Source organism: Mustela nivalis (genome assembly GCF_964662115.1).
Source record: "Mustela nivalis genome assembly, chromosome: 14".
Lineage (NCBI taxonomy): Eukaryota > Metazoa > Chordata > Mammalia > Carnivora > Mustelidae > Mustela > Mustela nivalis.
Window position 1 is genome coordinate 56995357 of NC_139033.1, and position 17336 is coordinate 57012692.

Below are 17336 nucleotides of genomic sequence, written 5' to 3' on the forward strand. Positions count from 1 at the left end.
AGGCTCCACACCCAGGATGGAGCCCAACACAGGGCGTGATCTCATGACCCTGAGATCATGATCTGAGCCTAAATCAGGAGTCTGATCCTTACCCGATTGAGCCATCAAGGTGTCTGCCTTTGGTATTCTTTAAAACCGTATGACCTTATAAACAGGCCGTCTGCCTAGATAGTACCAAGCACAAGGTTCAGTCCTCGAAGAGCTTGGTTTGCAGTTCTGAATCCACCACCTTGTAGCTGTGTGAGTAGCAAGTTACTTCAATGATCTGTACTCAGATGCCTCTTCTAGAGGTGGTAACTAATTAATAACTTGTGAGAATTATAAAAGTTGTCACTTATCAAACCCTGCACACCATTTCTGACACATAGTAACCACTCAATAAATCTTAACTGTGAAAATATCTTCAAATCATATTTAATCCGTCATCTGATAAAAGCTTCCCGAAGTGTGTGTTTGAAACAATCATAGACTACTCTACTTAAGTACTTGTTTACTTCTCAGAATACTAACTATATTGAAATCAGAGTTTGTAGGGCGTAAGTCATTTTAGAATCAAATGGCATTGCTGTGCCTGAGCAAATGAAATGGTGACAGTAGAGGTATCAGAGAAGAGAGTTTGCTTGAAGAAAATAAAGCCATTTCTCCCATTACCGAATTATTTAAAAATTATTATTACCTACTCAATAGAAGAGAGGTGACAGAGAGAAAGGGTATCTAAACAGACATAAAAGCCTAGAGTCCTGGCACTGACCTTTGGTTCTGAACCTCTCGACAGCTAATGTAAAATTGCAATCCAACCTAAATATGTCTCATTCAGAATACAATGTACAATGTATACTTTTCCTTTTCTGTAACAATTAAGGTGATACCATATTATCAGGGTTTTTATTTTACTAGCATCAGGCATTTCTACTTTTTTCCTAATCTTGTAATATTATTTAAAGATTCTTTGATGAAATTTCTTATTTTCCATTAATTATTCTTTATGAGAAAAATCGTTGTCATGTGAGATTCTTAATTTCTCTAAGGCATATTTGAAACTTTCGCAGGTTTCTTTTTTTTTTTTTTAAGATTTTATTTATTTATTTGACAGACAGAGATCACAAGTAGGCAGAGAGAGAGGGAAGCAGGCTCCCTGCTGAGCAGAGAGCCTGATGTGGGGCTCAATCCCAGGACCCTGAGATCATAACATGAGCTGAAGGCAGAGGTTTAACCTACTGAGCCACCCAGGAACCCCAGATTTTCTTTTGATCATATTTATTTACTTCAAAATTGGCATCTATTTGTTATACACCCTGTGCTATGCATAGAGAGGAACAGAAGTTGACTAATTCAAAGTCAAGGAGTTTTACAAACTAATCACAAAGAAAAATAATTTATAGAAATACTATTTTACTGAGTTTTTGTTTTGTATTTATTCATTTTTCACTTATTCAATAATGTACATACCATTACACAAAGTAATAAGCAGAAATATTAGAGATTTCTAACCAGCTATTTAGGAGAATACAACATGTTCCTTCATATTATGATTCATTGAGGTGACAAGTTGTGGGAAGTGAAATACTTAAGTAATATAAGGCCTATTGAAATTAAATGTTAAGTGAACAACATGAATGAAAATTTTTATCACAGGTTGAGTTCTTTTTATACATTTATTCAGGAATATTCTGTAAATAACAAATCTACCATTCAGTTGACACTTGGAGTCTTGATTTTGTTTTTTTGTTTTTTTTAAGTGTATTACTTCATTGTCATGGGACCTGGGGAGGTTTATGCATCATTTTGAATACTTATCCCTATGTAGAACAGATAGGAAAATGTATAACTAGGGCAGATAGTAATTACAAGTAATTATTGTGAGTATTTTTTGCCCTCACTTCTTAAAATTTGATATAATATCCATAGTTTTTTTTTAATTGAGACAATATTAAATAAATAATCTTCTATTGTGTTTTGTGTAGGTAGACATGGAAAAAAGCCTTGTTTTCGGCATGTAGTTGTTTTTGGCATGTAGTTGTTTTTATGTATAAATTATTCTGCAATACTTAACAGGTCAAACAATCAACAAGAATTTTTTTTATATATTTCTAAAATGAAATTCTTACGTGTAGAATTGTTTTATTTTCATTTTTATATTTATTTGACAGCATAAACACGGGGAGAGGGAGGCAGAAAGAGAAGCAGGCTCTCTGCTGAGCAACGAACCGGATGTGGGGCTCAATCCCAGGACCCTGGAATTATGACCCAAGCCAAAGGCAGATGCTTAACTGATTGAGCACCCACGTGCCCCATTATAGGTTTGCAAAAGTGTAGAATTATTTGGTAGGAGATTCCATCTTATAAAATGAAAGTGGCATTCAACAAATTTATCTCTTCCAGTTACTTGGGGTGTCTCAGCCAGAAGACTCCTTAAGAAGAGTGAAACACAAAATATTGAATTATGTTTTGTGCTGACTTTAAGAAATTCAAAAAATTCGAAGAGGTAATCCCATAGAAGTATTCTATCATAACATGCATTAGTTGAGAATGTTGGCATTCACTTTTATTAATTTCCCACTGTCATTTATAAAATCTATGCATGGTAAAAAATAATTCTCCCTTAAGAATTTCCATGTTAGGGGCGCCTGGGTGGCTCTGTGGGTTAAGCTGCTGCCTTCGGCTCGGGTCGTGATCTCAGAGTCCTGGGATCAAGTCCCGCGTTGGGCTCTCTGCTCAGCGGGGAGCCTGCTTCCCTCTCTCTCTCTCTGTGCCAGCCTCTCTACCTACCTGTGATTTCTCTCTGTCAAATAAAAAAAAAAAAATTAAAAAAAAAAGGAATTTCCATGTTAACATAAATACTCACTTACAATATAAATACTGACTTCACTGAATGCATACAAATATTAGAGTAGGTATTTAAGCATTTTTATTTCACTAGAATTATCAAGACTCCACAGATCTTGATTGCCTAAGTGGCCAAAATTTCATGCCATCACTCCATATAGTCTCTGTAATGGGCTAAGTACAATAACTATATTGCTATATTTATATCAATGTAACTATATTATTCTGTATTATGATTCTTTTCTATACACTTTTACCAACTCACTGTTACAATCCTTTCAAATCATAAAATTCTCAGCATTGAATATCAAAGGGTATGTTTTCTGAAAAATCTCTGTAAGTTTGATCCAGAGTACTGTTTAAGGTTTCATTAGATTTTTGGAACTCAATGAATGAGTTAAACAGCCTTTAAATTAATCCTTTAACAAATACATCTAATTGTTACTGATTCAGTTGTGCAGTTTTGACTCTCAAATTACTTAACGAGTTTTCTAAAGAACATCTGTTGATGACTCTAGGAAAAAAATGTGTTTCTTCAAGATATCCTGATCTTAAATTAAAGAGCACATGTAATGGATAAGATCATAAAAGCAAAACTTGATGAACAAGGGGGAATTGGGCCATACCAAAGTGTAGTCTGTGTTATGTGGTGTGATTTCTCCTTTTGTGTTCTGAGCTTATATTGTTAGAGACTGTTACACCATGCTGCATACGTTTGCATGTATTTTTTTAATAAAATTCAAAGGATTATTTAGGGGAGCAATTGTAAGACACTGGCAGCCCATAATTCCTACTGTATCTCCAATTGTGCTACTCTGCCATGACTGATCAGATAGCCTAGATATTTGAATTCAGTAAATTCAGCATCTTGAAAATTACCTGTTTATTTACTTTTTTAATATCATGTGATTAACTGTGTTTGAAGAAATAGGTGTGTGACATTTTGTAATATTTTACTAAGGATGTTGTCCATGAGGCTGCTAACTATCCAGAGTAAATGACCTTATTTCAGAAACTTTTTTTAGAATGTCATACAAGAAAAAAAGTGCTTCTCCTCTGGAAAGAGAACACTTTTGTTTTCTCTTTACTAGGATAATTTGCAATTAAACTGCCTTCCTGCCAGCAAGTTCAGAGCCAAAGTTTATTTGAAGTCGTAGTTATCTTTTTTGTTTAATCGATCACAGAGTATATATTTCTTTGGTGGCTCTGATATGTATTTTAGGGGGAAAATGAGATAAAAATTAAAATTAATAAGTCTAATTATGGGTACACTATATTTTAATACTGTAATAAAAGTTCTTTATTATATTATTTCTTTTTAATTACATCTTGTAGTACCCTCCTCAGCTATTTTGATATCTGGTCTTCTGAGCCTATGACTCTTACATCAGAAAAGAAGTAATGTTTAGGAAATAGCACATTTTTTTAGGGAATTTCACTAATTACATCATTTGCCTATAGTTGTCTAATGCAGATGGAAGTAGAGAGCTCAGAATTCGTTTCAATTTTAAACTTCCCTAATATGAGCATTGCAAAAGCTACAGTGACCCTTGCTATTCATTCTTTAACAAATGGATATATTACAAAAAATGTATTAAAGTGTTTCTTTAAACTTAAACTTTGATTAGAGATGTACCAACCCCTTCATACAACCCCTTCATACATGATTAAAAACTCTATAATAACTTGTGCAGTCATTATTCACATTATTATTTGTATAACTGTGTAGGTTTCTGTCACTGTGACCAATTAACTTAATTGATGCTAATTAGCCAACACATTTTGTTTGAATTCCCCACCTGCTACTTGTACCAACTTTTAGTCTCTTTTTTATAAATATCATCTGCCATCCCCCAGGATACTTTCATGCCATCTTCTGAGTTCTTTCTTCCTAGTATTTCTTTAATTACATCCTCAGACTAGCCCTTAATAATTTTGCTATCTGACCTTTTGAATTCACTATTCTTTTACCTTTTCAGTTTCAAGATCTGCATCTTTATTTCATTTTGGCCATTGTTCACATGGATATAGTTATAGTCTTAGTTATCAAAGAGTCTGTATGAGCAATATTAAAAAACTTTGACAATCATCTAAAATTTTTCAAATATCTGCCATTGTCTTTTCAGAGGAAATATCCTCATTGTATTTGTCCCTGGAGGACTCCAAAGCCTCTGTTCTCCCATCATTCAGCCTCCTTCAGGATGTTGCTTCATCAACCATCCCAACACACATATTTCCTGTTTTCCCTTTTCACTGAGAAACTTCTGACTTTAATAAATAAATAAATAAATAAAAATAAACAAAAGTTTCCAGTCTCCAAGATGATAATTCATCTCGTCTATGAGACTACACTTCTTTGCCAGGTTTCCTGAAAGATTATTTTATACTCACAGATCACCAACTCCCCAGTGGTCCCTCATACCCAGACTCTGGTTCTCACAACCCTATTGAATTGGTTCTTTGAAAGATCGCATAATTGTCTTTGTACCAAACCCAAACATTGCATCCTCAATGAAGTCACCCCCATTTTCTTGAGGATCTTGTTGGTCTCCCTCCTTTTCTTGCTTTTGAGCTATTTGCTAAGATCCTGGGCTTGGCCATCTACAGTGTCTTCCCCTATATGCAGCTCTGGAGGGTCTGTTCTATGTAAGCAGCACTCAACATAGAATCCCAGTCATCTGCAATGCTTTTGTATTTCATTCCAAATGTCAGCCAGATGCTGGACAAATGTATTGTTCTATCCACAAGGAAATCTTTGTATTCTCCGTCATTGATCCTCTCCACAGGTCTTTCACCTCATCTACCAAATCACCAGTAAATTCCTCTCATCTTGCCTCTTTCTGGTAATAGCGCCACTAATTGTCATTTACGGCAGTGCACATCAACCTGGAATGAGACTGGACTGTTTCTTCCACTTCTGGCTTACATCCTACCACTCATTGAATTTCATTTATTCTTTCTTTGCTGTGATTCCCGCATCAGTCCAATAATTTTGACTTTTTTTTGGCTACCATTTTAGTTCTAGCCATTCTTATACTTATTATACCTATACTCTTAGAGTATCCTAACTCGCCTCTCTATTTTCATCATACACTCCTTCCCTACTCTATTCCTAGGCAAGGACAGAACTAGGATTTGTGCATGAAAGTTATAGAAATTGTGCCTCTCATTAAAAGAAAAGTAATACAAAATTATGAGCAAAAAATTAAGTAGAAGCCTGAATATTTATTTCTAATTAGAAAAGATATCACACAAAAAATTTTTCAAAAACAGAAGTCATGAAGATTCAAACCCTTTTCCTCTGACATCTCTTGAGACAATTTTCGGACACATTTACGTATAAATACTTCCTGATTTTTGGCTTTCCCTCCATACCCAGAATCCTTATAATAGCCAGAAACTCCAGGAGTCCCATCAAGTTGAGGGACATTGGTGTCTAAACTTCACTGGCTATGTAAGAAATCTGCCTTTGCTCCTGGAGTAGTCTTCCTTGATTCTGGCTTTGATAATGTCAAACTTTTGCCATCTCAGAACAAATTCTAAATTTCTTACAATAATAGAGTGTGGCCTTTTGAAACTTAAGAGACCTAGGTTCAATTCCCGGCTTAGTTCAATTCCTGTACAATTTAGTGTGATGTTTCTGAATGTCCAGTTTTCTTTTTTCTTTTTTTTTTTTTTAAAGATTTTATTTATTTATTTGACAGAGAGAAATCACAAGTAGACGGAGAGGCAGGCAGAGAGAGAGAGAGAGAGAGGGAAGCAGGCCCCCTGCTGAGCAGAGAGCCTGATGCAGGACTCGATCCCAGGACCCTGAGATCATGACCTGAGCCGAAGGCAGCGGCTTAACCCACTGAGCCACCCAGGCGCCCCAAACTTAAGAGACCTAGGTTCAATTCCCGGCTTAGTTCAATTCCTGTACAATTTAGTGTGATGTTTCTGAATGTCCAGTTTTCTAAAGTGGGCTGTTGGGGTATTACATGGAATAATGCACATGAAATAATTAGCATATGACCTAGCCTCTTTCTATTCTTTCTTCTCATATGCTCAATTATTTCATTTATCACTAAGCTGTCACATGGGATTTCTGATACTTTTCTCAGTGCGTGCTCCTGTGGTAACTGGTTGTTCCTGACTCAGGGATCACAGGTATTGTTTACTAAATATATTACGGTTGAAGAGTAACTAGAGTGTAAAGAATATAGCCAACATAGTTGTCAGAGTTACTATCACTTGATCTTTTAGTTTTAGCAAAATGTTGACCTAAGTTTCATGGAGTGCCCCTCCCACCCACCCTCCTTCCCTCTACAAATACACAAATACTGAGTAGAATACAACAACTATTTAAATACCTAGCCAAGATCAAAAGAAAGAAAATGAAATTTCCAGGCTATGAATTTGATAAGTTGATGATGGTAGACTCATACAGAGTTTATTATAACCCCTTAATGTGATAGGATAACAGAGTGGCAAGGTAGAAAAACTGAGTGTAGGTCAAAACAGGTCAGGGTTGCAATCTGAATGCCCACTTAAATTCGGGATGTAGATTTTGTAACTAGAGAGGAACATGAACTGCAAACAGTATAAATAGCTGGGACTCAGGAAGAGCTACTGCCCTACGAAAGGAGAATTAGAAATATAGTTACAACTTTGAGAAATAAAATGGCAAGCATTATAAATATTAAAATTAAAACCTTCCTGCATGAGTTACATAGTGGGTAAGGTTCAGCCAGAGAAAATCAATAATCTGGAACATCAAACTATACAGAAATTACTTCTGGAAAGAAAAAGAGAAATGGGGAAAAAAAAAGAAGTGAACATGGAAAACAGAATGATCAAGATGGACCTAAAAGGCATTCCAGAAGAGAAAGTAGAATAAGGACAATATTCAAACAGATGAGAGGGGAGTTTTTTAGAATTGAGTAGAACATTGAATCCTAAGAACAGAGAACTGGACCAGCAAAGAACAATGTAAATAAAAATAAATCTTTATCTGTGTAAATTATAGTGAAACCACTTAATTCTTAATTAAGAATTAAGAAATTCTTAAATGTTACTATGAAGAAACAAGAGATTATCTTAAAATGGAAAACTGAATGAGCACTCCCCTTGTCCTCAAAATAGATGCCAGAACACTATCTACAGGGACTAAGGGACTAAGGAAAAACAGTCTTGCTTTTTAATTTTTTCCAGAAAAACTACTTTTAATTCACATATCAAATCCCAGTAACCTCTGCTTCCAGAGTAACAAAGAACGACCTTAGAGACCATGACCAAGGTTACCATTCACAGGCTGTCTGTGGAAGAGCTGAAATGTCCTCCAAGCAGAGGGAACCTGAGCCCTGAAAGAAACAACAGAAAATTTGCGGGATTGCTGAGAAAAATCTGAACAAAAACACCTTGATTTCATAGTCCGTGGATCTTGTTCTTAGACCTGCTTTGTCAGTCGTGACTCATAAGAGTTTGTATCCCTAAGCTTCAGTTTCCTCCTAGGAAAAACAGGAAGCAAATAGTATTTATTTCATACATGCAAACCAATGTCACTTGAAATAACAAATGTAAAAAGTCCTGCATAGTCTAGTACCTAGTATCTGAGGAACATGATAAAATGCAATCAAATTTGAAATTGGGTTCCATGGCTCCCTTTACTGGAAAACCCTCATTGTCTCAATCTGTTGAACTAGTCGGAGGACTAAATCAAATATATCTTTATTTTGTCCTCACTTCTCGCTACAAACAACCTTAAATCTCTCTCTCTTCTGTGTGCAAATTGTACTTTGTGGTACATCTTTTGTAGTTTTATCTTGTCTTCTATTGCTGTCATTTATATATGGGCCTTAGTTTCCTTACAGGAAGTTCTTTTCCTTGATTACGATGCTGCTTACCTTGTTCATGTTCGTATCCCGTAGAGTGTTTTACATAGAGCGCAGTTAATTGCTTATGAAAGCTGCTCAATACATGTTCAATTCAACTGAACTGACATTGTTGAATGAAAGACGAATGAATGAATGGACATTTACTAATGTGTTACTTTGTGGTAGAAATTAGCTGGGAGAGATAAGCTAATTTTTATCGTGTGCTGTGTTTTTCACATTATTCAGCATTTGGTGTTTCAATTTTAAAAGTGACTACTAACTAAAAATCTCATCGGGGGGAAAAAATCTCCCTAAAGAAAAAAGTTACATTGCATTTAATTTTAATTCTTGTTCACTCTTTAAGTACTATTTTGTAAAATATTTTCATCTATTTGGCAGTTTGTGTGAATAGGTAGTGATGTTAACTAAATGGATAGAATTTGTATATGGTGTTGTGTTTCACAAATAAGCTACTTGGGCAAAGAGCCCATGATTGACAATAATCATAAGCATATCTAGTCAGTTATTTTCAGAATCAAAAGATGTTTCTTAGTGGAGATTTAAATAAGTAGCCATTTTGTTAAACATGACATGTCATATCAGTAGATAATTCAGTTTTTCTTGTCTTGATCAAAGGTATTTTCAGATGGCATTAACCAAACTGGACTTCAAAGTATTAAATATAAGACATTAAAGCCTCATGTATTTGCAATAGATCATTATTAAAGGCCAATAATGTTCTAAAATTAAGGCCAATGTGCTACCATCAACTCATAATTAAAGCTAGGAAGAAAGTTAATTAGCAATTCTGTTGAAAACATATCTTCAGTCTCCTTTTAAATAGGTCCAGAGAATTTTCTCAAGAAACTGTAAAGTCCAGAGATTCACACATATCTGGATCCATGGGATCAGACGTCAAGGTTTCTTTGCTTTCCTATTTCTTAACTATGCTTCTCTTGTGTGTTAGATCACTTCTCAGACATATCCTGTTAGCTGTTGTGAAATGCTGCCATCAACATCTCTGAGCTTCTCTTCTTAAAACATAGAGTCCAAAAACTGTCTTCCAGCTCCAGATCCCCCTTCCCATGAATGGACTTTGCTCCTCTTTGGATCATATGTCTATCCTTAGATCAGCCACTAAGAACAAAGGGATGAACTCTCATGATCGTCCACGCCTAAGTCATGGCCAGGGTCAGGTAACTGAGAATCTTTGCTCATTATTTCTATCAAAACCATAGAGGATGGTTGAGCTATGATATTAGTCCACATCCACAAGACTTCTCTGAAACCTTAGATCCTATGTGGCCCAAAATTCAGAACTTCTCAAATTTGGGGCACATGATAGAGTATATATTCTAGTTATTGCATAACACTCATGACAGGGTCTGGGAAGCATCTCACAAACAAATATATTAGTCTTTCTGCCATAAAAATTATGAATATTCACAGAACGTAGGAAAAAGAAAGATTGTAGGTATACTCCTGTCAATTTTTTTCTGCCAAATTTCCCCCAAATTTGTTGGAAAAAAAAAAAACTTTTAGTTTATACAACATAAACATGAAAGAATTGTAATAAAAGGTTGTGAGTCTATGATTAACATACTTCATTGCATGTGTATTACACCCTACATACTAAACATGTATTAACTTGTAAACTATGATAGTAGAGACAAATCGACACTGTTCATATATTTGAACTTGGCCATTTCCTAACATATAGAATGTGCTCATTAAATACTTTTGTTGAATAGATAAATGAAGATACCAGTGACCTTATGTACATTACCTCATCGTGGAATTGCAACAATTATCCCATGAGATGGAGATTATATTGCCTATTCAGAACTTACTAAATGAACCTTAGTTTTGCAACTTGTAAAAATAGAAATAATGACATCTGGCAGGATGAGTGAGACTCAGAGAGAGTAAATAGCAAAAGTGGGCAGACCAATTGCAAGTAACTGATTTCATGATAATATCCAAGTCAGTCACTTCATTGCTTTATTCCACCGAGGTATACAAATAAAGTTACTTGGTTAGTAAAAGGGATCCATTAAGAGCTGCAATTTTTTACACAGCCTGTAACAATTATCCCTTAGGTATAGATATACCATTTGGGGGAGATAAAATATACATTTCATCTAAGCTGCAGAATTTTTAAATTATGTATTTCATGAAGTAACAGGATTAGGAAAAATAATCTCAGTGTAGGGCCCTATCCAAACGGACTACTGAATCATTTGCTTTAGTTATTTTGAAAGAACTCATTCTATTCTGTATACAATCTTGGGTGAGTACGCAGTTGCTCCCAATCTGACCTCATTTAATACTTGATCTGGTAATGCTGACACCCTGGGGTCTAGTGAGCCTTGCCACTAATAAGTACTGTTAACCCATGAATAGAGTCTCACAGTCATGGTTTCTTTTTACTTCTTTAAAATTGGGGAAAAAAACCAAAAACCTGGAGCACCCTAAATGTATGGCAGAAGTTCAGAGGACTTTAATATTGTACAGTTAATATTTTTATGAATAAAAAAATGAGTCGTTTGTTGGTGTGGGTTAAGTTCTACATGTATATATATGGAAAATTTATGTTGTGCTAACAGCAATCACTCTTACATCCCCAATTAAAATGTGACTTTTCAACTCCAGAAGTTGCCTGTGACAATTTAGCCATCTGTTTAATGAAACAACCACCACTGATTTGGCCATAGATAATTATTACAATAAGAGCAGTGCTCGGGAAAGATCAACTCATCCCAGTTGAGGATGACAGTTAATTACGAAGAGATAATGAGTGAAGATAGTTCACATTGCCTCATCTCCAGGGTAAGAAGTAGATAACAAATCTCACTCTAGGTATCCGTCATGTGGAGTGTATGATTATCACATCTTTGAGTCATTATTTTTAAGTCTTATAAGATATATACCAAGTAGTGTATTTACTGGGCTGTGTTCAACCAGAAGGAGAAGTGTCATTTTTCATAAATTATCTATTGAGTTTCATGCACTTGAGATTTTGGGGGTGGAAATATTTTTAGATTATTATATGGAGGCTTTTGTATTCTCTGGCCACCCTTAATTGATGTGAGAGGGAATTTTCAGCGCTTGTCTCTGGTGGGATCCGTGATGAGAGCCCATAACACGCTCTGCTAATTACCTGCCAGGAAGGACCCTAGTGTGGTAATATTAGAATAAACTCTATGCTATGAGATGTGGTGAAGGAAAGGAGAGTTCTGGCCAAGATGGTTCTCAAAACTCACACTAAACAATAGCTTTAAATTGCTCTATGATAACATGACTTTGATAAGGAGGAAAATTGATTAATTTCCTTCTCACTATCTTGGCTTAAGTACTCCTGAACTGCAAAATAGATAAAAGCCAAATTATGGAGGAAAAATAAACAAAAGGCTCTCATTTTTAGTATCTTAGAGCCAGGCGAAAGCATAATGGAGCCCTCTGTGTAGTGAGGAGCATTGGCACTCATTATTGGCACCTCAATATTAGAACCAAGGGAATTTTTAACAGATTGCCTCACAGGAAAGCAAGAACTCTGCCTGGCTCCTCATTCTCATTTTGGGCATGAAACTCCGCTTTTCTTATGTTTCTTATAAGTCATTTCTTGGCACTCCTGGTTTCTCCAACATGATATTCTTGTGAATTTATATTGCATCCATTTAGAACATGTGACAGAGCTAAGCTGAGATACATTTATTTTTGTGCTATTAATGAAGAAAGGTTTTTAAGTGTCAATAGGAAAATATATTAGGAGAATCTCAGTCCCCTTAAGAGGAGAATTTTTGTGAGATCCTAATATATTCTTTGCTTAAAGACAAAAATAGAGTTAGCTGTAAATGGATTCCTCTGTAGGGTGTGTAGTATTTAAGGTCTCTAGTTTTGTTTAAGCTTACTGAGACTTTAGTTGAAAACTGAGAATAATTCTTTACTGGAATTATTCCTAATTTATCATCAGACTTAGATATAAATCCAGGTGTTTCCACACACATAGCTGTATGATCTCAGGCAACTTGTATAATCTCTCAGAACTTAAATTTATTTTTCATCTAAAATATGAACATTATAGGTACTTTTCTCAAGGGCTGTTTGGAAATTAGATGATGAATCTAAGCTGCTTGTTTTAATAACCTAGCCATCCCAACATTCAATATGTATTAGGTATTATTAATATTTATCTAAAAATTAAATTAAGATGGTGCTGGTTTTCTACTTAGAGGTACATATTTCATTATGTACTTAAGATTTAGTAAATTCTTTGAAAAATACATGTTTGTTTCTTCAACTGTAATATAGATTTATTCATTCTGGCTTTCTTTCCAATGAGCATGTATTCATTTTAATACATACATGGAAAGGATTAGCTTTGGTCTGATTATTGTTTAGTTGAGTGCCACAAGCTGTGTATGTAAGGATTTTTTTTCTATAGTATTTTATATTAATGAAAAATTACGTAAAAGCACTAAATATGAAACAGAATTTAGAGAGTAGAAGGGTTGAGAATTGAAAGACATGAACCCTAGATTCTATGTCTAGTCAGTTTGTCCTTTGGTAGATCACTTAACTTCTCTGGGTTTCAGTTTCTATAAACTTTAGTGAAGAAACTTATAGTGAATGATTTCTGTGACTGTTTACAGTTATCAGGTTATATAATTCTACCATAAACTTAGAACAACTCTATTTTCAAAATTATACTATTTAACTACTGGCAATGGTCTGTCACATATCTTTGCTTCTACTTATTGTTTCCATTTAATAGGAAAGGAGACATGATTGCTTTATCTTGAAGTTGATTTTTTTCCAAAATATTGAAATATTAGGTTACCCAGTGACCTTAAAAGTAATCTAGCCCCACTCAGCCAGGACATTATTCTAGTTTCTTAGAAGACCAATTTCCTATATCTGGAAAAGGTACAACTCTTCCCGTCATTTTCTTTGAAAAGGAAATCATATAAATTATCATGCCTCACAACTTTTACTGTTCTAGTGAAAGTTGTTTCCCATTTTGTTTTTTAAAAATTTTTAGAAAATTTGAAAGATAATGCTAATTTTAATTAGAGGGATATTTTACCTTTTGTTCTCTGGTTCAACAGACTGTTATGACACATTTAAGAAGGTGTGTATTTATTACTTTAATTAAATCAGCTTAATAAAGTTCCATAGCTTTATATATTTCTAATTTTGAATGAAGATAATTGATGGAGAAAAATAAAGATAATGAAGAGCAGAAATACGTCGCTCTGATTTTCATGTGACAGTCAGTAACTGGATCAAGAAAAGAGAGGTTGCTGATGTTTTATTTAGATTGTGTTAATTCAGTCCCTAGAATCAGATGAAAGTTCTAATAACATAGTTTATAATAATGTGAATTGTCACTTCTATTTGAATAATGTTAGCTATAATCAAATAATTTTTCTTTTTTCATAATAAAAAGTTCTTACTCTCATTCTTTCTATAACACCTTTGTCTCCAAACATAATTCACTTGAGAAAAACAACACTGTCTGCCTAATTCCCATGTGGTTTAGATTATCATTAGGAGCCTAGCTATGGCCAAAGCTTTACCTTTTAATGAGACGCTGAATTCGTGACTTAATATATTTTTGGTTCTGAGCAAGAATATCTTATCCATACTCAGGAAGGTGCAGAAGGAAATAAAGAAGCCATATGAATTTTGAAATTGTATTTACATCTTTATGGCAATTTATTTTTTTTTTAATTTTTAATTATTTATCGGATTTGATCCTCCTCTCTGTTCCCAGCACACACATCTGGCTTTCTATTTCCTTCTCAAAAATGCTGCTGGTGCATTTACGTGTCCCTTCAGGGGCCTCTCTCTTTTCTTTCTGTTGCAAAAATAGCATTTCCAGAATCTTAATGCTTTTTGTCAGGGTTGTCTAGACATCAGCCCAGGCGTCTCATGGGGTTAGCAGTGGAGACAGTACCCCTATACCTTTCCCACCTTTTGTCTTCAGCGGTTACTTAGGAAGTGCAAGCATGAGGAGGTCAGCTGAGGCAGCTACAGAAATTGCTTCCTAGTTCAAGCAAGGTCAGAGCCTGGTCTCTTTATATACTATACAAATTCCACCGAGGAGTGTCTGTGAAAGCTCTCTCCGAAGTTAGCTATTTTTCGGTATTGAGATATAAACCCTATGGTTCAACTTGCTAAAGCACATTTTACAGGCTAGAGTTAGCAAAAATGAATCAAGTGCCATAAAAGTGCTCCTCTTCACTTAAAAAAATTAGAAGAAGGTCTCTGTTAGGTTAGAGGTTTCTAATAAATGGCATCCACATATATGTGAGATTGAGGCTTTGAAAACTCTATAAGGTGGCATGTCACTATATAGGCTAGCTTTCCAAAGAACATTTTTTATTTTGTAATTTCATATTTTGCTATCTTATCTGGATTAATTGTCATGTTATTTCTTATCTATCATTTGCTTATCTTCATTAAAAAACTGTTCAATATCATTAAGCATTTCATCTTTCAGTTAGATGATTTTGCATGTAATTATGGGAAAAGAAAATGGAAAACTTTTCTGATTATCACAAATGATATGGAGAGTTGCAGCCAATTTGAAGTTAATTATGAGTTTAGTTGGGGGGTTAATTAATTTCTATGTGAGCTACATAGAAAATGGATTTCCAACATGTATCTATTAAGTTAATAACATTAACTCCTGTTTTATAAATAAAACACGTAGGTACACATACAGCCCACATCAAAACATCAAACTTTTATGATATTAAAATTGTTCCAGGACTGACTTTTTAGTTTGTATCCAAATTAAAGTATTTTTAGAGGATTTTAATCATACCAACTGAGTCCCAACTTTGACTGTAAATATTCACATTTCATATTAAAATTGTTTGACATGGTCTGAGTGTCTGTCAGTTTTTCCAACTGTGTTTCAGCCTTGTCACTTGATTTTGTTTTGTTGTGCATTGTCATGTGTTATGAAAGAATTAAAGCACTTCTTTTATTTGCAAAACCCAGCCAGCATTTTGTCACTGCCTAGTCAAACTCCAGCTCAATGGCCCAGACTAACTGTGACAGTGGAGCTGTGGGAATGAGTGATGGATCTGTGTAGCAGCTCTAGCTTTAACCTCTAACTAGCTTTCATTTCTCATCTTTGCAATTTCCATTTCCTCCTCTTATTGAAATAAGTTCAGTTGAAATAAATGGATACTCCTGCATATCCTGTGAGCTCTTCTGAGAGTAGCATTGGTCTGTTAATAATTTTTCATGTTTCCCTCTCTCTCTCTCTTTCTCTCTTTCTTTTTTTTAGTCTCGACCTATTCCTTCCCACCTTACTTCAGCAGTTGCAGAGAGTATCTTGGCCTCCGCCTGTGAGAGTGAGAGCAGAAATGCCGCCAAGAGGATGCGTCTGGATAGACAACAGGTACTGAGGAGCCTTGGGGACTGGCATTTACCCATGACCGCAAACAAGATAGTTCATTGAGCCCGATTTATGTAGAAGGGGAAAGACTCTTGAATGGATTTTGAAGTGCAGCAAGATACAGTTTTTGTGTCTTTATGATAGAAATTTGAACTTGAAAATGTATGTTCCTGAGATGAATAGGCATCTGTCGAATTTTCTGTGGTGAAAAATGGCCAACTGTAAAGTTAACGAGTCGAATTCTGCTTAGTATCCAATTGGCGGGCCAATTGCTTATTTAAATAAGTGGTTCTAACTGATGGTTGACAATAGTTTTGTAAACTTACCTGATTGTTTATGATACAGACGTGATCATGTTCATTCTGAATGAAAGCCAACCTCTTTTTAATTGCCTCTTGCCCGCTACTAAATGGCCGTGGATTGTTCTGGGAATGGTGAAAAAGCACAGATTTTAGAAGCCTAGAAATCTATAAAATGGCTTCCTCATTAATGAACTATTTACTATATACCCATTAAGTATCATCTTTCTCTGTCTCTTTTCTAAGGATGTACCCCCATGTGGTGTGGACATGTGCATTTTTTGTGTCTTATGGGCTTATGTTTCCCTTGGTTTATCTGCGCCCGTCTATTGCCCCTTCTCAGGTCTGGAATGTCTTTCTCTGTTTTCTTTATCTCTCCGACCTTCTTAATTATCCATAATTAATTACGAAATTGTAATATGTAACATTAAATGCTATACATATAAGTATGCTGTGTTCTGACTTTGAAGTTACCTTTACAACAAGTGATCTGGTGCTTCATATCTTTTTAAAGTTTGGAACGAGAAGACTAAATTGTTAGTCTAATTTTGTTTTTCCTGTGAGCCAATGAGCTTCAAAGAAAAACAGAAAAAAAGTTTTTTTGTTCCAGGACTAAGATATGTAGAAATGTTTCAGAATGGTATTATTTTAAAGTTTTATGTGTTTATTACGTACATGGCATGTGCTAATAATACTAGACAACGCAAAAGATGAAGGCTTTAATTTTTTCAGATGTAGTACTCACCTCAGATAAAATGTATATTTTGAGTTTGTTAATTGTTCTTGGCCAACAATATTTATTCACATAAACATGCCCTCAGTGAGACTTTTATCATTATCGTAGGTCTAGAATGTATCTTGCTTGAAACAAGTCAGACCTCTCTATACAAGACGACGTAGCAGAGTGATTAAGATGGCACATTCTGGAGTTAAAGACATCTGGTT

General features: G+C 34.9%; 1 protein-coding gene across 10 annotated transcripts in view; it reads left to right on the plus strand.

Annotated features, from left to right (window-relative positions):
* The window catches only part of NOL4 (nucleolar protein 4), a 410591-nt gene that overhangs the window by 302075 nt on the left and 91180 nt on the right, over window positions 1–17336 (plus strand). For all 10 annotated transcript variants that reach the window (XM_082699570.1, XM_082699569.1, XM_082699571.1 and 7 more), the window contains one exon: window positions 15982–16095. In XM_082699570.1, coding sequence (XP_082555696.1) covers window positions 15982–16095 — 114 coding nt within the window. The remainder of the gene's footprint in view (window positions 1–15981; window positions 16096–17336) is intronic.